The following is a 23,123-nucleotide window of genomic DNA, read 5'->3' as shown; positions in this document are numbered from 1 at the left end:
GAAGGAAATTGGGCTTCGTTGTAGGGACTGGTGGCTGAAAGTGCCATTTAGGAAGCCCTCAGGGGCAGGGCTCTGCTCTAAAGGTGTCGCCTTCATTCCGAGGAACGGAGAAGATTAGAGGAATGGTCTTTCTATCTAGGCCGGGGGTGGGATTCCACCGTGGGGGCGGAGCTGCGTTCTGAGAGCTGTGGTCTGAAGGCTTACCTCCGTCCTGACAGGCGGTCGTAGCTACGATCTAGGTTGAGGAGGGGCTCTGCTCTGGGGAAAGACTTCTGACAATGGTGCTCTAGTCTAAGATTTCACCTCCATTCTAAGGGACAAAGAGAGGAAAGAGGAACCTGGGGGTGGTGAATCAGTCTGGGGCATGAGTCTAAGGGCAGGGCTCATCCTTTGGGCAGTCTGGGGGCGGGGCTAACCTGTGGGGGCGGTGCTTGAGTCTAGGGGCGGGGCTCACTCTGGGGGGGGGGGGGGCGTCATCCGGGGGGGGCGGTGCGTGAGCCTGGGGGCGGGGCTAGCATCCTGGGGCGGAGCTCCAGGCGAGCTGTGAGTAGCTGCCGGCCGGTCCGTTAGGTGTGCATGGTCGGCTATGGCCTGGTGCGCTCTGTGGATGTGGCTGTCCCTGGCCTGGGCGGGGGCCGAGGCTTGGTTCTGGACTGCGGCGGACCCGGGGACGGCGGCTGCGGCGACGGGGCTGGAGTCGGCCGAGGCACCGGACGGGCTGTTCGCGGCGGGCGCCGCGGCCTACGCGCGCGGGGACTGGGCGGCGGTGGTGCTCCACATGGAGCGCGCGCTGCGCTCCCGGGCCGCGCTCCGCGCCCTGCGCCTGCGCTGCCGCTCTCAGTGCGCCGCCCAGAACCCTTGGGAGCCCGAGCCAGGGCCGGGGCCGGGGCCCGAGGCCGAGGCAGGCCGGGCAGCGGCGGCCCTGCACGACCTGCGCTTCTTCGGGCGACTGCTGCGGCGTGCCGCCTGCCTCCGCGGCTGCCTGGGCCCGCCCGCCGCGCACACCCTCAGCGAGGAGCTGGAGCTGGAGTTCCGCAAGCGGAGCCCGTACAACTACCTACAAGTGGCCTACTTCAAGGTGGGGCGGCGGCGGGGGGCCGAGCTGGGGGGGGGGGGAACCACGGTCAGGCCCCGAGGGAGAAAGAGCTCCCCAACCCTTAGAGAGAGCTGCTCCAAAGTAAATGCGCCGGCCTGGTAGGTGGTGAGCTCCCCATCACTGGAGGTCTTCAAGCAAAGGCTGCATAACCGCTTGGGCATATTACAGAGGGGACTGCTGTTCAGATACAGGATGGACTGTCTGTTTCCAAGGTTTCTTCCCACTCCTGAGGGTCTGTGGACTTAGCTGACGGGATCCCCCATTCCCTCCAGGCTACCTTAGGAAACTGACGGTATCAGAGCCTGAATGATGAGGGTTTTGAGGATGAAATGCAAGTGTGACCCAGACTTAAGTCTCTAGAGCTTGGAGGGGCATTGTCACTTCGAGCTCCTGCCCCAACCCAGAGATCCAGCCTGAGCTATCTGCCTACTGGCCTTAAAGCTAATTTAGTTGATGGTGCATTGTAGACAAAGTTGCAGGGCTTGGTTTCTGGCCAGTGCTTCCCCCTAAGTTTCTCAGCCCCATCTCTTTGCAAGCCTAGAAGAGGTAGAGGAACCACAAGAACAGTATCTTGCAGACCTTTTCTTGATTTTTCCTTTTCACTCCTTCCTTTTCCTAACACTCCAGCGTCTTCCGTTTCAGGGCCTGGAATGCCACGTAGCAGGCAGGGGGCCTCAGACTCCTCCCCGTTGGGGGGACCCTCTCAAGTTTCTGCGCAAAGTTAGAATACAGTTAGAAATTACAGACTACTAGCCCTGTTTCTGGGCTAGAGGTATGGTTTATTTCCTTCCCTATTCAATCACGCTGCTTTGACTTCACTAGGCTAGCCCTGAAGGGTTAATTCAGTAGTGCCAACCCTTCAGTTTAGTTCTGCAGAATATTAGGAGTGGTTCTATGAGGAGGGAACAAAAAACCACGGAGGTCTGGGGCTCTGGACAAGAGCTAGCAGTCCTGCTTATATGTTTCCAAAGTTCTTCTTTAAAGAACAGACTTTTAACTCAGCCTGCAGATAAGGCACAAAGAATTTGGACTCAAATGTCCATCTCCCCACGATATTTACCCTGAAAAAATAACTTTCCTTCTTTTCCTGGATCACTGCCCCCCCCCATCTTATAGATAATACAAAACTCTGCAAGATACACAGAATTCCTCTCCAAACTCACATCCCTTCGAAAACCTAATGATGTAACACCATAACCATAGGAAGGAAGGACAACTGCTGCTTCATGGGGGGGGATATTTCAGTGCACAAGGAAGAAAAGAGAGAGAGGCTGGCAGAAAATCAAACAAAAATCCATCATATAAGGAAGAGTTCATCAGTTACTTCTAACAATAAAAATGAATCCTAGCCCTGCAAAGAGAAACCTTAGAGGTCACATCTAGTCCAACCAATATATGAAGACATATGAGGAAATTGAAGCCTGAAGAATTTAAGTGTTTTTTCCAAGATCACAAAGCTTGTTAGTGATGGAGCTAGAAGTATAACTCCTCTCCAGAATGGATTTTGGGGTAGGAATCCATTGAGCCAATTAAGCATCTGCCATGTGCCAGGCACTGTGCTAGTTACTAGAGATATAAAGAAAACATGAAATCATAATGATAGCTTACATTGGCATAAGACTTTAAGCTTCACAAAGTACTTTACAATTATCTCATTTGATCATCACAACTACCCTATTATGCCTATTTTACAGATGAGGAAACTGAGGTAGATTGTGGTAAAGTGATTTAGCTAACTGTCACACAGCTAGTAAGTGTCAGAGGCTGGATCTGAACTCAGGTTTTCCTGACTCCAGGTCTGATGCTGTATTCCCACCATGACACTAGCTGCCCTTAACTTTGTCAAGGAGCTTAAGATTTGTCAGTAACATATCCTGTTTCTGGATATACCCTGATCATTTAGTTCTCCCCACCCCCATTTTGTTTTTCAAAGTACTTATTAAGCCCAATGTCGTTCTTTAAGGCCCTATACCCATCTTTCAGTGTTTCTGTTCTTGGTCGTCTGTTCCTGATTAGAGTCCTGGAATTAGAAGATTGAGCAGTTATAAACATAACCTTTATTTTTCTTTTTAAAAGAAAAACATGCACTACTGAGTGAAGCATTGCCCCTCAAAGCTGATCAGAGAAACATCTCTGCCACCTTATGTTTGTCCCAGAGAAACTGCTGTTCCTTTTAGTTCCTTTCGATCAGAAGCATATAGAATAGGGCTGGCCAGCATCAGCTCATGCTCCTAGAAGGAAATATTTGGGCCAGTTGGCTAGAAAGACCCTGAGGATTTCTGCTCACCATTGGCTGTCCTCTTGGGTTGTAGTTGTTCATGCCTCTCTTTTTCTGTGTCCCTGACACGTCTATCAATCATTTGGTCAGTAAGGATTTACTAAGGGCAGCATTCACTCAGGTAATGAATGAGATGAAAAGAAAGGCAGAGACATGGTACCTGCTTTCCAGGAGCTCGTATTATGATGGAGGAGCCAACACAGGCTAGGCACGTACAAGCTATAAGAGGTAGAAGCGGTAGTAATCTCAGAGAGGACCAGGAAAGGTCTTTTGAAGAAAGGGGGATTTGAGTTCAGTCTTCAAGGAAACCTGGGAAGCCAGGAGGAAGGAGGAGGTGAAGAGAGTGTCCCAGGCTTGGGCAATGATCTAGTCTAGGGATGGAGTGTGTTGTACATGGACAGGCTCACAGTGCTCAATTATAGAGTGGATCAGGGAGGAAAGCTTGGCAGACTTGGAAGGTAGGAAGGATTGAGTTGTAGAGGGCTTCTAATGTGGAGTAGAGCTGTTTGTATTGGACTCTGGAGGCCATAGGGAGCCCCTGGCATTTGAGCAGGAGGTGGCATGGTCAGTCCCGCCCTCGATGACAGCTGAGGGGACTGGAGGGCAGAGCTGGAGGCAGGGAGTCCCATTCAAAGGGAGGCTGACTGCTCGGCACACTCAAGAATGGCTTCCGTTGCTTCACTTACAGATTAACAAGCTGGAGAAGGCCGTTGCAGCTGCAAACACCTTCTTTGTGGGGAACCCGGAGCACCTGGAGATGCGCCAGAATTTGGACTATTATCAAACAATGTCGGGGGTCAAGGAGGAAGACTTCAAGGACCTTGAGGCCAAACCCCACATGGTGAACCAGGGCCCCCAGCCTCCCTTTCCCTGCACCCTTTCTGTCTTGCCCCCTCTGTCAACAGGGAAGGCCCTCCCGTTCCTGAGAAGGGACCAGAGACCTTCTGAAAGTCCTTGTGCACTTCTAAACTGGGAAATTGTTGCTTTTAGGTACATTAGAAACTACCTGCAAATGGTATCTCAAGGCCAGTTTATTTGAGTTTGGTTCAGGTGGGACATAGTTCTGACGCACAGGACAGTGAGTTCTGATTTCAGATCCTGTGGCTAAGGGAAAAGACCTCCCTGGGTCAGTGGTGTCCTGGGGCAGCATTCACTGCTTCTTACCAGACCAGGTACAAGTTGTTTCTCTCAAACTGGCAGCCTAAATTATGAAAGCTGAAGAATAAAAAAATTTAAAGCTGCACAGGGACTTTCTGAAGACTCTTCTGCATTTTGTAAAGTGGAGCATGGCTTTAGGTTAATTGATGGACCTCCCTGAGCCTCAGTTTCATCTTCTGTAAAATGGAGATAATAATGCCTGAGTGCTTTATTATTATATAAAAGGCTCTTATGGGAGCTTTTTGTAATTATCAATCCACAAGTCTTTATTTTTCCTACTAATTTTTCTGCTGGGCATACTTCTCTCATTCCATGAGCTTTTTTTTTAGTACTCAAATCTATAGGGACAGGAGCTTGTGAACCTTGTAGCAGTGGCCGGAGGGGAAGGAATGGTCCTTGCTTAGTTCAAGACCTGGCAGGCTGAATCTCCTGTCCTCCCTTAAGCACGAGTTCCGGCTGGGTGTGCGGCTCTACTCGGAGGAACAGCCCCATGAAGCGGTGCCCCATTTGGAGGCAGCCCTGCAAGAGTATTTTGTGGCAGATGAGGAGTGCCGTGCCCTCTGTGAGGGACCCTATGACTATGATGGCTACAACTACCTCGAATACAACGCCGACCTCTTCCAGTCCATCACAGGTGCTCACTGCTCTTCTCTACTCAAGGGACCTTTTCCTCATCTTTTTCTGTAGGACAGATTTGGTTGCTACCTAAGTAGGGTCTGTGTCCTGGAATGATGCCAGTGCAGCTTGGGAGAGGATGGGGCTCTGGGCTGAGCCCCAGCCTGGGGGAAGGTGAGAGGCTTCCATTGCTTCTGCTCGATGTGGCGGGAACCCATATACTGTAGCTCATTCTCTGACCCAGACTCTGCCTCAGTGTCTGATGGCTTGCATCCTTTTAGGCATTTGACCAACAGTTAACCATTGCGTGATTTTTGTTCATCTAGTCCACAACTTCCAACCTCCCAGATTGATCTGATGTTCATTCCCTTCTCTTGATTCCCTGCAGATCATTATATCCAGGTGCTCAGTTGTAAACAGAGTTGTGTGACCGAGCTTGCTTCCCATCCCAGCCGAGAGAAGCCCTTTGAAGATTTCCTCCCATCCCACTATAATTATCTGCAGTTTGCCTACTACAACAGTAAGAGCCGTCTTCCTCCTTCTCTGCCTCTCTCCACTCCTTTCATCGAAGCAATATAGAAAACAGAGAAGGACTAACACCTCTTTGTTAAGAATATATTTGGTTTCCAGCTTATATAGCGTTGTCTGGAATGCTCAGGTGTGCTCTTTATAGTACGGAGATGACATGGTTCCTATTTAATGATCTTGTAGGTTTCATAGAATCTCAGAATTTTATAACTAGAAAGCACCTTAATCTGATTCCAAGGTTCTCTCCATTATACCATGTACCTGGCCTCAGGAACCAGCATCAGCACCTCCTAAAGCTCTGGGAGGGGCTCGGGCTTCCAGGGCTTTCTGCAGTTCTTTTATAGCGTTTAATTAGAGCTTGCGCTGAAACTGAAAGAAAACAAAGCAACCCATAAGGGCCCAGTGTCTTCTTAGGCAGCCCACAAAGCAGACACCAGACCTGCCCATTGTCATAATGCCAGGGTTTTTGATGACTGTGACCTTCAGAAGCCAGAACAGTTATCACTTAACAATTATCTAAGCCTACTCTGTGTCTAGCCCTGCCTGGGGGCAATCCTTCAAGAAACTTTGAGTCTGGTAAGGGTACCTTAACATATAACAGTAATGACTTTTTGATTTATAAAGGCTGCATGGTGGATAGGGAGAGATCCCTGGACCAAGAGTGAGTTAACAACCCATCTCCCAGGTTTTGTGGGGTGTGGATATGCTTTGTCAACTTGAAAGCATTATGGACATATAAGTAATAGTAACAGTTATTATTGTTAGGGGACTCAGGTTCTAGGCCCAGGCTCTGCTACTGACTAGTTCTGTGATCCTGGACAGATAACTTTACCTCTCTGGCGTCCAGTCTCCTCATTTGTAAATGAGGTGGGGTCTCCAAGGGCCCTTGAAACTTTGAAAAGCTATGAATCAGCCTGCAGTAAGTACTAGATGGGGTGGTACACCCTATAAATGTGAAAGGAGATTAGAGACAGGATAAGGAAAGGCTGGAAGAGTCTCCAAAGGCTTCCTAGAAAGAACAGGACTGAGTCATAAACTCCAGTCTGGTCTAGAAGTGTGGGATTCTAGATCAGGGGAGAGGTTGGAGCTGGAAAGATCAATTGGGAGCCATCCACATAGAGGGGGGAGAGGAGAGGAGAGCCAGATGACGAGGGAATCTCCCAAAAGGAGTTAATGGTCAGGCAGGAGGGGAGCCAAGATGAGAACAGTGTCACTCAGTCAACAAGCATTGATTGAGCCAGGCAGTGTGCTCGGCACTGAGACAATACAAATACCTGCCGAAAGACAGACAGTCCCTGCCCTCAAGAAGTTTACCTTCTACAGGGAAAAGACAACACATAAGAAGAAGCCAAAGGAGGAGAGGGACGTTCCCAACTTGGGGGCATGGTAGAGAAAATCTGAAGTGAAGCCTCGAGAGGAATGAAGACATGCTTGGCCTGGGCACTTTCTTTAAATGGGAGTCCAGTGTCACTGAAACCAAGAGTGGAGAAAGTTGGGGGTGGGTTGGGATGGGATGGTTAAGAGGAGGAGGACAGAATGTCCTCTGGATTGGGCAGTTAGAGAGTCATCAATGGCCTTGGAATGGTTTCAGGATTGTGCTAGGGGTGTTAGCCCTTAATTGCTAAAGGCACTGAGTTGGTGGAAAAGAAATAGAGGCAACCAGATTTTTTTTTTTTTTTCAGGAAATTTGGTCATAAAGGGAAAAGTGAAACGGGATCATTGCTTGAGAAGGTAGCAGGGTCAAGAGAAGGCTTTTTTTCTTTTATACTAGGGGAGACCAAAGCATTTTTTATGGCAGGACTTAGTAGAAAGGAGATTGAAAATGCAAGAGAGTGGGAATGACCAGTGGGGCAGTTTCTGGAGATGGAAAGAAGGAATGAAATTGAGGAATTAGCAGGCTGGACTTGGACACAAGAAGACCCTTGTTCAAATCCTGCCATTAATACTTGCTGTGTGATCTTGGGCAAGGAATCTAACTTCTCTGTGCCTCACTCTTCTCATCTATACAATGAAGGGGGGTCCCTTCCAACTCTGTCAGTCATGTGATTGGGGGAAAGGAGGAGGAGACCAGGCAAAGATAGAGAGAGGTTTGAAGAAGTAGAGGAAGGAGGCTGAGGAACCACCAGTTGATTGGCCTTGGTCTCTGAGTGAAAAAGAAAATGAGAGAGAAGGTAGCTGGGATGAAGTTGGCAGTTTAAGAGAGGGAGAACTACGGAAGAGCCGTGGGGGCTGCCTCTTGGAGATGATGAATATAAAGGATTGCCTGGTGTAGCGAAGGCCCAGTGTCTATGGAGGGAGCCCAGTCAGTGTCACTTCCTCCAGCAGTGCTCAGCAGTTCAGGAGGAGGGAACAGAGGAAACTAATGGTGCTTCAGGGGTGGAGAGGCACTCCAGAGTGAAGGAGAGTACCTCGCTGAAGTAGTGAGCCAGAGGCTCGGGACCATGAAGGGGAGGCCAGATGAGGCAGTGGATTTGAGGGGCCAGAGGTTATGAGGAAGACTGAGAACAGGTTCATTTGGGAGTGAGGGGGCAGTCAGAAGGAAGCATTTCAGAGTCCCAGCTCTCGCAGTGGTTGTGAATGCCCCTGAGGTCTCAAAGGGTGGCCAAGGGCCAGTGGAGGTAGCCATGGTAGGAATCAGAAAATGAAGGACCTGCTTGGTAAGGGGATCATCTGTCATCAGAGTTACCATCAGTGTCACTGAGGGTGACAGAAGGGGATGGAGTCATGGAGAACGTGGAAGAGGAAGCACTGTGGAGAGAGGAATGTGCCAGGAACAAAGATGAGGGTCAGAAGCAGCAGGAGGGCACATGGGCAAGGTTGACTCCTCCCCCCACGTTGAGAGTCTCACCCTCTCACTCACGTTCTGGATCTCTCTGGAGAGCTGGGAGTCCTCCAACCTGCGTGTAACAGGGCTAGCTGGACTCTGTACAGCCAGGGAATTTTAACGGGAGAGTGGGAGGATATTGGCGGCTAGAGGAGGGTAAGACCTGGGGAGGGAGAGCTGAGGCAGAGAGGGCAAAGAAGCATACACCCAGGCAGGGAATGGTCCTGGCTCAGCTGTTCTTGGGTGCCAGGCACTGTGCTGGGCACCTGAAATGTAAAGAGGACTAGACCGGCCCCTGTGCTCTAGGGCCCTGTGCATTCTGTGAGGTAACAGGAAGTAGGGCAGAAACAACACATGCACAAAAGTGAATACAAAGCACATGCAAAATAAATTTGGAACGGGAGGAGAAGTAACAATAGGGGAATCAGGAAAAACCTTATGGTGGAAGGCTCATATGACTTGGGCTTTGAAAGGAGCCAGGGCTTCCCAGAGGCAGAGGTAAGGAGGGAGATTGGGCACGAGGGACAGGCTGAACAAAGACATGCATGACAGGGATCGGGGGGGGGGGGGGGAACTTAGGGGACAGACTTGAGGACCTTGCTAACCTTCCTACTGGGAGACAGCTCATTTCACTTTGGGGGGTGGACCCAGCTATGCGCTGGTCTTTAAGAAAAGCTCATGGAATTCATCAGCCTCAAGGTTCTAATTAGAATGGTTGGGCCCTTCCTAGGCTACTCCCAGTGAGCTCAGTTATAACTAGGGAATGAGCTCAGGGCATCCCCCTAGTGATACAAGGGCTTTAGCCAAGGGCTGCCTCTCTGGTCCTTCACTCCCTGAGAGACTGTTGGTGCCACAAACATGAGGATGTCAAGGGCTGCTGGCGGGGCAGGGGAGGGGGCATGTCTAACGATGTGTGGTGCTTTCCAGTACAGCTGCATTTAAATAGTGAAGGATAAGCCTGGGATTGTCTTTTCATGGTGCTGTCATCAGTGGCAGAACAGGGGAAAATGCTGATCATGGAGGCAGCAGCAACAATGATAGTAGTGGCAGCACAGACCTGGCTTTGTGTGAAACTGCCTGGTCTTTGGCCTGTTTTGGCCATCCCAGATTTGAGGGGTGGGTGGGTAGATGTGAGGTCAAGTCAATAAGCCGTCAAGTGCCTTCTATGTGCCAGGCACTGAGGTTCCAAAGAAAGGCAAAAGCCAACCCCTGCCCTCAGGGAGCTGCCAGTCTAACTGGGGAGACAACATGCAAACAGCTGTGTACGAAGAAGCCATAGACAGGCTGAACTGGAGATAATCAGCAGAGGGGTGTTTCCATCTTTAGTGATGAGCTGATGTGTAGAAATTTCAAGCTCTGGAGAGACATGCTGGGAATCTGCCTTTTGTTGTTTGGTAGGAGCCTGGTGTGATGAGCTTAGCTATGTGAGGAGGACACCCCCCCCCTTTTAGGTTAACCCTCCACTTCGGGTTGATATTTCATTGCCATGACAGTGTGTGGTGCAGGGGAAAGGATGCTGAACTTGGAACAGGAAACTGGGAATGAGTCCTGGCTCTAAGCCTTGCCAGCTATGTGATCATGGACTAGGCCTTAGCTGTGAGCCTCAATTTCTTCTTCTATAAAATGGAGAAAATACTTGCTTTATCTACCTTGCCCGATTAGGGGAGAGGAAAGCACTTTGTAAACTAAAATATTAGAGGGATTTGAGCTTTGTTCTGTCTTTACCTTCTTTCTTACCATTTGCTGAATAATCTGCATGTTCTATTAACAAAACATGGATGCCGTTATAACTGATCCTGAAGGTTGTTCCCGGTGAAGCCAGGTGCATGTCAGTCAGCCAGCCTACCACGCCTTGGGTCCTCATGTGGTCATGACCCTGGGTCCCCAGCTGAGAGTTGGGTCCTGATGACATGTGCCCTGAGGGCTGTGGGGGTGCCCTCCTTTTGCAGCTGTTTTTCTCTTTGCAGTTGGGAATTATACCCAAGCTATTGAATGCGCCAAGACATATCTGCTCTTCTTTCCCAATGACGAGGTGATGAATCAGAACCTTGCCTATTACACAGCTATGCTGGGAGAAGAGCCGGTGAAGCTCCTAAGGCCCCGGGAGGTGAGTGACTTCCATTAGCCATGGTGGTGGCTGGCAAGGTGGGTCCAGGCCCAGAGGTGGGGCTGGTGAGGGGGCGGATCCTGTGGCAGGTCATCGATTCTTAGAGTAAAAGGGACTAGTCCAAACCAAACCTGAAAAAAATCCCCACTACAAACTCGTCCCCAAGTAGCAATCTAGCCTTTATGCAAAGATCTGCAGTAAGAGAAGACCACCCCCCCTCCACCCCTTCCAAGGCAGCCCATTCCACTCTTGGACAGCTTATCCTGACATGAAGCCTAAGTTTGCTTCTTGGTGGCTTTCACTCACCTTTCCTGATTCTGCCCGTTAGGCCAAACGGAACGTTTCTGACCCCTCGTCAAGTGATAGTCTTTCAGATGCCTGAGAACAATCCTCATGGCCCCCTTGAGTTTTCTCTTCTCCAAGCTGCATACCCCTAGTTCCTTTCACAGAGCCTCCCATGGCATAAGCTCAAGCCTTTCACCATCTGGCTCGCCCTTGGGAATGCTCTCCTGAGACAGTGCTGGTGGAAGGGCCCGCCTTGGGCCGGGTGAAAGAGCGGAGGGTTCTGGCTGGATGTGGGGTCGGCCAGCTTGAAGAAGCTGAGAGGACCGTGTGAGTGGTAGTGCTGGTTCCTTGCTGTGGAATGGGGTCCGTTCTTACCAAAGACAGACTCGGCATCATCATGTGGCTAAAACAGATCGTTCTCATCCTCCTCCAAGAGCTCCTCTGTTGTTTTATGCCGATGTTTCCCTTTCCCTCTTCCCCTCCATCTCATTCTGGTTTGTCCCTCACTTCTGTTCTCTCCCCACCCGAAGGACATTTCTAGACACTGGCCATGCTGCTCTTTGTGTCTGAGTTGTAGACTCCTGAGCCCACTGAGTTTAACCAAGAATTCCTTCTGTAGGGTCAGTTAGAAGGTCAGCCAGCCCCTCCTACTGTTGCCCACAGCCGCTTGCTTCACTTTTGGACACTTCAAATTGTTGAAGTTTTTCTTAAGTCAAAATTGGCTTCTTTGTACTTCTGCCCACTGCTACTGGTGATGCCCTGTGTGGTCAAGCAGGGCCGTTTTAATCCCTCTTCCACATAACAGCCCTTCAATGTCGAAGACAGTCATCATTTTCTCCCGAGTCTTCCATGGCTTAGATTATAGGCTCTAGAACAGGAAGAGAGTGCTCTTAAGAAGGGCTGATGAGGGGGCATTTGCCTGGCATGCTGCTAATTATTCAGGCTTCAAAAATGAAGGGAAGAGGAAGAGAACTGCTTTTTTACCTCCTCCAGCCTAGCAAGTAGATACTACACTATGGGAGGAATAGTAGTAGAGACCAGCCAGAAATTCAGAGGACCCCAAATCTAGATATACACATGTGCTCAGAGTGTGGCTAACAAGCAAGATGACTGAAAGAGCCTAACACAAGGAGGCCTGGTGGTGTAATGGAGCAAAAGCTGGCCTCTGGGGTCAGCAAGACACAGATTCAAATCCTACCTCTGACTCCTGGCCTTGTGACCTTGGGTAGCTCACTTTCTCCCAGTGCCCCACGCACCTCTCCAAGTTGCAGAGCAGTTATCAGTCTGTATTGTTAGGGAGAATTCCTCACAAGGATCTCTCTTAACTGATGAAATCACAGGTCTAGTTATTTTTTTGTTTCTGTTTTTGCTTTTTGGTGAGGCAGTTGGGGTTAAGTGACTTGCCTAGGGTCACACAGCTAGTAAATATCAAGTATCTGAGGCCTTATTTGAACTCAGGTCCTCCTGACTCCAAGGCCAGGGCTCTATCCACTGCACTACCTAGCTGCCCCTTAGTTTTGTTTTTGTTTTTTTTAAGTCTCTTGGAAGTTTGGTGAATGGAGAGAGACTCATGATTAAAGTGAATGTAAAAAGGTATGCCATATTCAGAAGAAAAAAAATTGGATGACTGGATTGAAAAGTAGCATTGTAAATTAAAATAACATATTCTTGTAAGGAAATCTAGGAACTAGAACAGGGCTGCAGGGTGGAAAGTATTTGGATGAAAACCAGTGGAGGTAGAAACAGGTGCAATGTTATCATCAAAGTCATATTATAGGCCCCCCTAGACAGAAAGAGAAATAGATCACAAGCCTGGCATAGAAAGTAGATATAACAGGGATGAAGGACTTCAGTTATCCAGTCTGCCAAAAGCAAAGAAACTGATAATTTCTTAACTTGCTTTAATGATCATTTTATCCTTCAAATAGGAGAAGAATCAATAAAAGGAAATTCTCTTTGGGATTTAATTAATACCAATGAGGAGATAACTGAGGTGGAAAAAAGTGGGGAAAAAGTGACCACTCTCTCTTAGAATTTGTGACAAAGAAGATAAAGAAACTCAGTCTGATATATACCCTAGATTTCTGGGAGAGCCTAAGAGGATTCAGAGAAAGGATATATATGTAGGAGCCTCTAGACTAAAATTCTGCAGAAGAACTCAGTCCAGGAGGAAAACTATGAAGAATGAAATTTTGAAGACAAAGGAACAATTCTGACTAGGAACAAAAGAAGGAATTTAAAATTTAACATTAAAGAGTCTGATATCTATGCACAGGGAATTTGCCAAACAACTTCAATATCAAGGTATCATCAAGGGTGGGCCATAAGGACAAATAAAAGAGTACAGCTCAGTCCCCTGTGAGTGGCCAGGGTGCTAAATCTCAGAATGAGCCAAGACTCACAAAGAAGGCTGAGGGCAGAAGGGATAAAGACAAGGCAGATGGGACAGTGATAACGCTGATGACAAAAGACAGAGGTGCTCCATTTATTTTGCTTCTGTTTGCCCAGGAGAATGATTTTTGGAAACAAAAATGCCTAATGGGGAGTTGATACCTAAGGTTAAAAGGAGATAATAAGAGAACAGTTGATGAGTTCAAGTCACCATCTGGCCCAGATGGATAGGTTATTGGGTGCAGGCGATGACTGAGACCCTGTCAGTGGTCTTTGAAAGATTGTGGAGAAGAGGGACCCATGCCACAGGACTGAAGAATTTAAGACAGGAAAAAAAAGAGTTTGTACAGGGAGCTTGACTCAGTTCCTAGAAAAATTCTAGAGCAGATTCTTTTTTTTTTTTAAGTTGTTTTTTAGGCAATTGAGGTTAAGTGACTTGCCCAGGGTCTCATAGCTAGTAAGTGTCAAGTGTTTGGTCTGAGGCTGGATTTGAACTCGGGTCCTCCTGACTTCAGGGCCGATGCTCTATCCACTGTGCCACCTAGCTGCCCCTAGAGCAGATTCTTAAAGGGACGGTTAATAAGCATCTCTCTAGAAAAGGAAGGAGGCAGAGATCTCAGACCTAGTTTGGCTTCATCAAGAATATGTTTTGCCAAACTAATCTTATTTCCCTTTTTGACAGGGCTGCCAAACTAATAGATCAGTGGAAAGCTGTAAAAGTATTTGACAAAATGCTTTTAAGCATCATCTTATGCTACTCTTGGGGAAAAGATGGAGAAAGGTGGGTGGATGATAATATTGTTTCAGAACTGGCTGAATGATAGGGCCTCAAGACTGGTCATAAACAATTCAGCATCAGCTTGGGAAGAAGTCTCGGGGGGCCGTGCCCCCATAGAGCTGTGCTGTTTGACATTGTCATCAGGACCAAGGCATAGATGGCATGCAGGTGAAACAAGCCCGGGGACGATGGCTAACATCAGCTGACAATGGGAGCAGTCAGGTTTTGATAGGCTAGAACATTGGGCTTAATGAAATATGGTGATATTGGACCTAGGCCTGTGATCTTAGCTTTGTAGGAAGCTCCTGGAGAGGAATTTCCTCTATCAATGCAGTCTGGCATCTTCTCTGCAACTTACAGTCTGAGAGAGATCCCTAGAGCACAGAGAGGTTCAGTGATTTACCCAGGGTCACACGGCCAGGATGTGTGAGAGGTGGCACCTGAGGCCAGCTATCTGTCTAACATGTTGCCTCTTATAAGGTGAAATTTAATACAGATAAAATATAAATAAACTAACACTTGGGTTCAAAAAACAGTTTTCCAGGTACAAAATGGGAGACATTTGGCTAGATAACAATTCTGAAAAAGATCTAGGGGTTGTAGTGGACTGCAAGCTTAATATGAGTGTGAGATAGCAGCCAACAAAGCTCACACAATGGAAGACTGCCATATTGAGAAAGGTAATGTCCAGGACTGGAGAAGTGGTCACCCTGCTGGCCTGTGCCCCAGTGAGATCACAGCTGGAGTATTTACTCATTTCTGGGTGCCACACTTTGGAAAGAACATTGACAAACTGGAGGGTATCCAGAGCAGGGCAGCCAAGAGAGTGGAGGCCTTGGGGTCACACCATACAAAGATCAGTAGAAGGAACTGGAGCTGTTCCAGTCCAGTGAAGAAGGCCTGCTGTCTTAAAGAGGTGGCCGGGCTGGCATGTGGGAGAGGGGATGGACTGCTTCTGTCTCCTAAGGCCACTCACAACTCGGAGAGTCACTGATTCTCTGGGCTAAACCTCCCTTTGCTTACTCTCTCCCCTCTACCTGAAATGTCTTTCCTTTCCTTGAACTCTTACATATCTTTTTAAAAAATATTTTATTTTTATATATAAAAATCATTTTTAACTTTTAAAAAAATTTCGGGTTACAAATTCTCTCCTTCCCTCCTCATTGAGAAGGCAAGCAATTTAATATAGGTTATACATGTGCAGTCATGCAAAACACATTTTCATATCAATCAAGTTAAAGATCCCCCCCCCAAAAAAAAAGAATAGAAAAGTATGCTTCAATCTGCATTCCAACTCTATCAGTTCTTTCTCTGGAGTGGATAGCATTTTTCATCATGGGTCCTTTGGAATTACTTTGGATCATTGTATTGTTGAGACTAGCTTAGTCCTTCATAGTTGATCATTGTACAGCACTGCTATTATTGTGTACAATGTTCTTTTTGCTCATTTCACTTTGCATCAGTTCATGTAAGTGTTTCCAGGTTTTTCTGAGAGCATCTTGCTCCTCATTTCTTGTAACACAATAGATTCCATCTCCATCATATACCACAACTTGTTCAGCCATTCCCCAATTGATAGACATCCTCTCAATTTCCAATTCTTTGCCACCAGAAAAGAGCTGCTATAAATATGTTTATATATATAGGCCCTTTTCCTTTTTGTTTTTTATCTCTTTGAGATGCAGACCTAGTAGTGGTATTGCTAGGTCAAAGGGTATGAATGGTTTTATAGACCTTTTGGCATAGTTCCAAATTGCTCTCCAGAATGGTTGAATCAGTTCACTACTCCACCAATAGTGCATTAGTGTCTCAATTTTCCTACATCCCCTCCTGTCATATTAGCCAATCTGATAGGTGTGAGGTGGTCCCTCAAGTTGTTTTAATTTGCATTTCTCTAATCAATAGTGATTCAGAGCATTTTTCATGTGACTATAGATAGCTTTGATTACTATTCACATCCTCTGATCATTTATCAATTGAGAAATGGCTCTTATTTTTATGAATTTGACTCCATTCGCTATATATGTGAGAAATGAGACCTTTGTCAGAGAAATGTGCCGTAAAAATTTTTTCATAGTTATGATTACTGTGTATTTCCCTCCATCCTATTTTCCCCATTTATCCTACTCTCACTCTCCTTTCACCCTGTCCTTCCTCAAAAGTGTTTTTGCATCTGAATACTGTATCCCCAAATCTGCCCTCCCTCCTATCAGCACCTCCCTTCTTTTATCCCCTTCCTCCTACTTTCCTGTAGAGTAAGAGAGATTTTTATACCAAACTGAGTGAGTGTGTCTGCACATCTTTTAGAGCTCAATTTAAATGCTGCCTTTTCCAGGAAACTTTCTTGGATTTCACCTTCTGCTCTTCCCCCTTTTCAGCACCTTCCCTCCCAGACCTCACATAGCCCTTTACTCTTAAGTATTAGGGTTATTTCTATCCTGCACCTTAGTTTCATACATGGTGTGAGCTCCAGAAGAAACAGGGACTGTCTTATTGAAGATCTGTATCCTCTCCCCCAGAATCTAGTAGTGTTTTGCTTGCAACAAGTAATTAGTAACTGTTCTTCCTTCCTCAGAATGCCCAGAGATACCGACACCGAAGCCTGTTGGAGAAGGAGCTACTTTTCTTTGCTTACGACGTATTTGGAATTCCCTTTGTGGACCCAGTAAGCAGTAACTCAGGATAGCCTGGGGAGCCTGAGGGTGGAATGTACTGGGCTGGATGGTGTTCAGGAGGAAGGTGGAAGGGCGTTGATTGTCAAGGGTGGAACCCAAGGACAAGAAGATAGGAATGGACGTGCAAATAGGTCATTCTCGGTATCTGGCTGGGGCTTAGGAAAGCAATATCAGCCTTTTTTTCCCCCTGGAATGTGTCTTAGCCCTACTTTGTAAGCTGAGATGTGGATTAAGTGGTCAGCAAGCCTTTCTTAACATTTTCCTATGTGTTTTAGGACACATGGACCCCAGAGGAGGTGATCCCCAAGAGACTGCAAGAGAAGCAGAAGTGAGGACCTTGGGTTGTCTTTGGTTGGGTTTGGGCCCTTGGATGACTCCTGATTTGCCAAGGTTCCTCTTGGCCCTGCCAGATTTGGATTCCATCCAGGGATGGACAGGTTGTCAGAGTGGTGGGCCCAGGATATTGGGGTTGGGGCCCTAGGGCTGCCTTTGGTGTGGGGTTCCTCAGAGGACTTGTCCTAACAGGACAGAACGGGAGACAGCTGTGCGCATTTCTCAAGAGATTGGACACCTCATGAAGGAGATCGAAACTCTGGTTGAGGAGAAGACAAAGGAGGCTGTGGACATCAGCCTCCTGGCTCGGGAAGGTGAGAGGGTTATGGCTACGGAACGAACGTGGGGCTTCAGACTGGTGGTGCCAGGCAGGCCCAGAGGGCTTTACTGCCTTACAGTAAAGTAGCTAAAGTAGTATCAGGCCCCAGGCCTCCCTGCCCAGCAGGAATAGGGCAGGCCCCAGGGTGAAGGCAGGCCCAGAGGGCCTGAAGTAACCCGGGGAGAACTGAAGTCTGACCTGAGGCCCAGATCATTCCTGGCTCATAGAGGAGAGCCCCAACACATAGAAAGCTGTGCACTGTCCTCTTCAGACCAATTAAAATAAGACACCTAAGTGTTTAACAGCCATTCAGTTCAGCAAGGCCTTGTTGGCACTGTGGAGAGCCCAGGAGGGAGGAGACATGATCCCTGCCCTCCCCTCTGTTATTAGCTGCTTGGGAAAACCAGACAGACCCCCAGAATGGAGGGCATCCAGCAGGGCCTGAGGTGGTCTGATGGGAAAAGCCCCTGGACCCGTAGTCATGAGCCCTGACTTCAGACTGTGAGTTTTCTGCTTACTTGCTGCGTGGCCTTGGGGTCAGGTCACCTCTTTCAAGGCAGCTCTTCTCTGTCCACAACCACCAAGTGCCCCAGTGGAGGCTCAGTCCATGCCCTCTACTAGAGCCTCACCCACGGTGACATGGCGGACACTTGGACTACCTGCCTCCTGGGGTTGTTGGGAAAGCATCTTTGAGTGTGTCTTAGGTGATATGAGCTGTTCCTGTTTGACACTTTTGGAAACATTTCTTTGCAGGCTAGAATAGCCCAACAGAATAGAATAACCAGAGGGTTGTTAGGGGCAGAGCCATGAGGAGGGCCCGGGTCTCCTAACTTTTAGAGGCTCATTCTTCCCTCACAGCCACACGTTAGGGGTGGTGGGGAGGGAAACATCCCCAGTGAGCAGGCACTGCTAGGCCTCAGTGGCCATGGGCCCTGAGGACAGCTGGATGGAGGTGCAGCTCGATCCCAGCTGGGCTCCATCCTCGCACTCCTGGATGTAGGCGGCCCCCTGCTCTATGATGGAATCAGCCTCACCATGAACTCCAGGGTGCTAAATGGCTCCCAGCGGGTGGTGATGGATGGAGTCATCTCTGCTGACGAGTGTCGGGAGCTGCAGAGACTCACCAACGTGAGTGGGAAGCCGGTCACTGTGGCTTTACCGGAGGGATCTAAGCTCTGTCCCTCTCCCCAAGAGGCCCGGTGATCTCCCTTCAGTCTGATCCCTCCACTGCTCTGGGCTGCGGGGTGGGAAAGTCCGGCATTAGCAGCAGTGACCCTTTCTTGATATTGTGGGTTCTATCCTGTAGGCAGCGGCAACTGCTGGGGATGGGTATCGTGGTCATACTTCCCCCCACACCAAAAGTGAGAAGTTCTATGGGGTCACTGTCTTCAAAGCCCTCAAGGTGAGTGTGATGGGGAGAGGGGAGGAGAGCGAGAGATTGGCTCAGAAGGAGGGTGTTCAAAGCAAGCCCTCCCCCGCCCCGATCCTTTCTCCTTTCCTCTGGAGAGAAGGAGCACTGTATTTAAGGAGTTTTGTTTTGGGGGGTCCTCATCCTGGGCATTGGGTCACTGTCAGAAGAGGGAGGACAAGATTGGGCCACCTCCAGGATTAGGAGAAGATTGTTTTCTGAGGAGAAAACTAAGGGGGCCCCAGAGGAGGAACTGAAAGCCACCCGGAGATTGGGGTAAAGGAGCTAAGTCCTGAAGAGGTGTTGGGTGTGATAGGGAACAGCAAAGAGGGCTGAGGACTAGGCACCCTGGGGGCTAGCTGGGAAGGGCAGGTGAAGGGCAAGGCATGTTGGACACTAACCTACCATGGGCCATACCTCTCGGGCAGCTGGGCCAGGAGGGGAAGGTGTCCCTGCAGAGTGCCTATCTCTACTACAATGTGACAGAGAAGGTGAGGCGCGTCATGGAGTCCTACTTCCGGCTGGACACGCCCCTCTACTTCTCCTACTCCCACCTGGTGTGCCGCACGGCTATTGAAGGTAGGCCCCACCGCTGGAGCCCCCTTCCTTCCCTGCCTCCTTTTCCAGGGGGAGGGCTTTGGGCCCCGATGCGGGGCAGGGGGGTCTCAGCTGCATCGTTGATGTGCTTGGGTTCCAGAAGCCCAAGAAGACAGGACCGACAGCAGCCATCCAGTGCACGTGGACAACTGCATCCTGAATGCCGAGGCCCTGGTGTGCATCAAGGAGCCCCCTGCCTACACCTTCCGGGACTACAGGTATCATGCCTGTCTCCTGGCTTCCTACTCGAAGAGCTAGCTGGCTTCAGGAGCCAGAACTGGGGGGCTGCGTGAGGAAGGGCCTGTAGTCAACATCTGCTCGTGTCTTTTCCAGTGCTATTCTTTATCTAAATGGAGACTTTGATGGTGGAAACTTTTATTTCACTGAGCTAGATGCCAAGACAGTGACGGTGAGTGACCCTCTGCCCTGAGCCTGGGCAGGCATAGTGGAGCAGGGCTGAGCTGAGGTCCCTGAGGCGCCAGGGGACAGGAGGGCATAATGAAGGCCTCCGGAGGCTGCCTTTCCTTCCATTGCCTTCTTCCGGGGAGCTGTCAGCCTGGGAGCCTTGGCTTAAGTGGGAGTACCTGCAGTAACTGCCAGCTCTAGCCCTGCTGGGTCCCTGGGTCCTCTGAGCTGGCATCCCTGCCACCTGCCCTGGCCCGCGGCTCTGATCCCAGACACCCAGCCTGAGTAGGAGCGCTCTCCTTGTTTCCTTTCCCTAGGCAGAGGTGCAGCCCCAGTGTGGCCGGGCGGTGGGCTTCACCTCGGGGGCAGAGAACCCCCATGGCGTAAGGGCCGTCACCAGGGGGCAGCGCTGTGCCATCGCTCTGTGGTTCACCCTGGACCCCAGGCACAGTGAGCGGGTGAGTGCGGAATGGATGCCTCCCTGGCTGCTTTCTCGGAAGACCCTCCCCTCTCTGCTTCAGCCATCCTTCCCTTGATCCCTTGACCGTGGTGTGGGCGGAGGAACACCAGAGACAGGCTTAGGGCCTAATGACCTTGAGGCCTCTTCAGGCCTCCATTTCCATTATCTGTAAAGGGACAAGATTGGACCAGATGAGTCAGGCCCCTTCACGCTCTTGGGATCCTGTTTATTTCACCAGACTAGATACCATGACGGTGGTTTTAAGTGACTCATTGTCTTCAGCCCCAGAATGCCAAGGGCAGAACTGAGGGCTGGGGTCCCTTGACTGCCCCTGCCTCCAGAACAGGAGAGGGTTCTGGAGAGAATGACTTCCCGGGTCATCGAGAGAGGCCAGAGAGCCCATGGCCGCTAGGAGAGGTAGTGGGGGGCTTCTTCCCTACCAGAGGAAAGAGAACATTGTGCCCCTGTGCACCCACAGGATCGGGTGCAGGCAGATGACCTGGTGAAGATGCTCTTCAGCCCTGAAGAACCAGACCTGCCCCAGGAGCAGCCCCATCGTGAGGCTCAGCAGGCCTCAACCACGTCGCCCGAGGAGCCTCCCTCCGTGACCAAGTCAGGGGACAAGGATGAGTTATGACAGCGTCCAGGAGGAAGGGCACTGGCTGACAGATTGATGGGGCGGCGGGGCAAGGAGGGGCCTGCACTGAGGTCATTCTGGCCCCCTCGAGTGCCTAGGGGCTGGAGGATTGGGGGTGACATCTGTCTGCCACCCTGCACCAGGCTGCAGAGCCAGGGTGACTGGACACATCCCCGAAACTTGGTGCTACTACTTGAGTGGCTGGCAGGAAGGGCCGGCCTGCTGCTGCCCTTACAGCCTGGCCTGGAGGCTCAGGGCACCCCTATGCCAGGGGATCCCCATTCTGTCAGGAGTCCTGGTGCACACCGGCTTGCAAGGCCAACAACACTACAGTGTTTGGGTACCTTATATAGACAACCAAAGAATAAAGATTTCCTTTTCTATATTGTGGCTTGTTCTTTGGAGGGTGGAACTATGCTCTACCTCCCCGCCCCCACCCCATGAGAGGCCCCAGTTGGTAAGGATTATACTAATCCTGTCCCAGCATGGGGGGAAGCAGCCATCAGCGTCCCTGGCGTTGGCTGTCTGATGCCAGCCACGTGCTTTCATCCCTGCTGTCAGAGAGCATTGCCAAAGTCCCCTGGAACCTCCTGGCAATTCCACTCCTCTGGGGGGCAGCAGCTTCCAGGAAGAATGGAACTGGAGATCTGAAGCCTGCTTCTGCCGTCTGGCTTGCCCATCTGGGCCATTTGTCTGTTCCTTGACTAGCAGAGCAGCTGGCAACCCCCATCCTCACCTAAGCCAGTGTAGGAAAGGCGTGTGGACACCTTTACCCTAGAGGAGACTTTGCAACTGGCCATGGACCCTGCCTGGGTCTGGCTCAAGGCAGCAGCAGCTGTACATGGTGCTGTGTCAAGATACGTGCCTGGACATGGACCCATCCCAGGACCTCCCCTGGAAAGGTGGACCACGCTTAAGTGGGCACGTGAGGACTGTAGAGTCAGCCGGACTGAGAGATACAAGGGAAAAAGAAGCTTTTGCATCAGACACAGGCCATGCATGGGTAAGTGCTTAGCTGTGGTGGGGAGAGAAGCTCCCAGAGTTGAAGGCCGTGAGAGGACAGGGCCAGAAGAAGTGGTCAGCCTTTCTCAGAGCAGTATGAGCAGGTGGAATCTGGGAGCTGTTTGAATGAGGGGAGGAGGGTCCGTCTTTTAGGGACAGGTTGCTGTTCAGGCAGGGGAGTGAGGTGAGCTCAATCAACATTTATTTGTTTATCATTCTTTGGAGGAGGATAGCTCTCACTCACATGATGCCTTAAGGTCTACAGAGTCTTTCCTTCACTATACTGTGATGTAGGTAGGGCAAGTAGTATTATACCCATTTTGCAGGTGAGGAAACTGAGGCTTATCAAGATGAAGAGGGTTGCAGAGCTGGTGTCTTAAGGACTCAAGCCCAGCTTTCCTGACTCTTAAGTCCGGCACTCAGTGCATCATTTAACCTCTGGGCCTCAGCTTCATCATTCCTCAGACCTGACCTCTGAGGCTAGAGGTACCCAGAGCCCAGACTCAGACAGAACACAGGGCCCCAGGGCACTCACTGAAGCTTTTTGGATGATGGCAGTAGGTGGTGCACATCAAAAGGGGCGTTAGGGAAAGAAACCGTCACAAAAGGATAAATGTAAAAGGCACTTAGGAGTGGTGAGAGGGAAGAGGAAGAAGGAAAAGCTTCCCGAAAGCCTCCATCTTTCTGTTCAATCCTTTTAGTTCTTTTCTTACCACCGCAGGGCAGCTATGTGGCCCAGGGAATGGAGCACTGGGCCTGGAGTCAGGAAGACTCAAGTTCAAATCTGGCCTCAGACACTTACTAGCTGTGTGACCCTGGGCAAGTCCCTTCACCACTACCTGACTCAGTTTCCGCATCTGTGAAATGAGAATGATGACAGCACCTACTTCCTAGGGTTGTTGTGAGGACCAAATGAGATAATATTTGTGAAGTACTTAATGCAGTGCCTGGCACATAGTAGGCACTATATAAACATTAGCTACTACATTATTATTATTATTAGATGTTACATAGAGAATATCTAGGAGTCTATGGTTTTTTGTTTGTTTTATTTTGAATAAATCTCTCTAGCAGTTGTTCGAGTTTGCAGAACATTCTGCTTTCCAAAATGCTTTCACATCCATTACCTTTGGATCCTCGGAACATGCCTGCAGGTGTAGTGTCCAGCTGAGCAACCAAGGCCCAGGGAGAGAAGGGCCTTTCAGACAGACAGGAAGTGGCAGATCC

At 49.6% G+C, this 23,123-nt stretch overlaps 1 protein-coding gene across 1 annotated transcript; it reads left to right on the top strand.

Annotated features, from left to right (window-relative positions):
- Positions 1–549: 549 nt before the first annotated feature.
- On the top strand, positions 550–21,277 carry LOC114040365 (prolyl 3-hydroxylase 1-like). Its single transcript, XM_027858456.1, has 15 exons — positions 550–1,078; positions 4,063–4,215; positions 4,977–5,166; positions 5,536–5,667; positions 10,467–10,606; positions 16,636–16,725; positions 17,011–17,063; positions 17,261–17,382; positions 18,388–18,515; positions 18,694–18,789; positions 19,224–19,374; positions 19,493–19,610; positions 19,726–19,801; positions 20,115–20,255; positions 20,736–21,277. The coding sequence occupies exons 1-15, from the start codon at positions 587–589 to the stop codon at positions 20,892–20,894; spliced, it is 2,241 nt and encodes a 746-aa protein (XP_027714257.1). The 5' UTR covers positions 550–586; the 3' UTR covers positions 20,895–21,277.
- Positions 21,278–23,123: the final 1,846 nt, after the last annotated feature.

The sequence above is a fragment of the Vombatus ursinus genome, unplaced genomic scaffold (genome assembly GCF_900497805.2).
Source record: "Vombatus ursinus unplaced genomic scaffold, bare-nosed wombat genome assembly UNPS02013007.1, whole genome shotgun sequence".
Taxonomy (NCBI): Eukaryota; Metazoa; Chordata; class Mammalia; order Diprotodontia; family Vombatidae; genus Vombatus; species Vombatus ursinus.
Note: the sequence above shows the minus strand (reverse complement) of the source record. Positions and strands in the feature narration are given on the sequence as shown.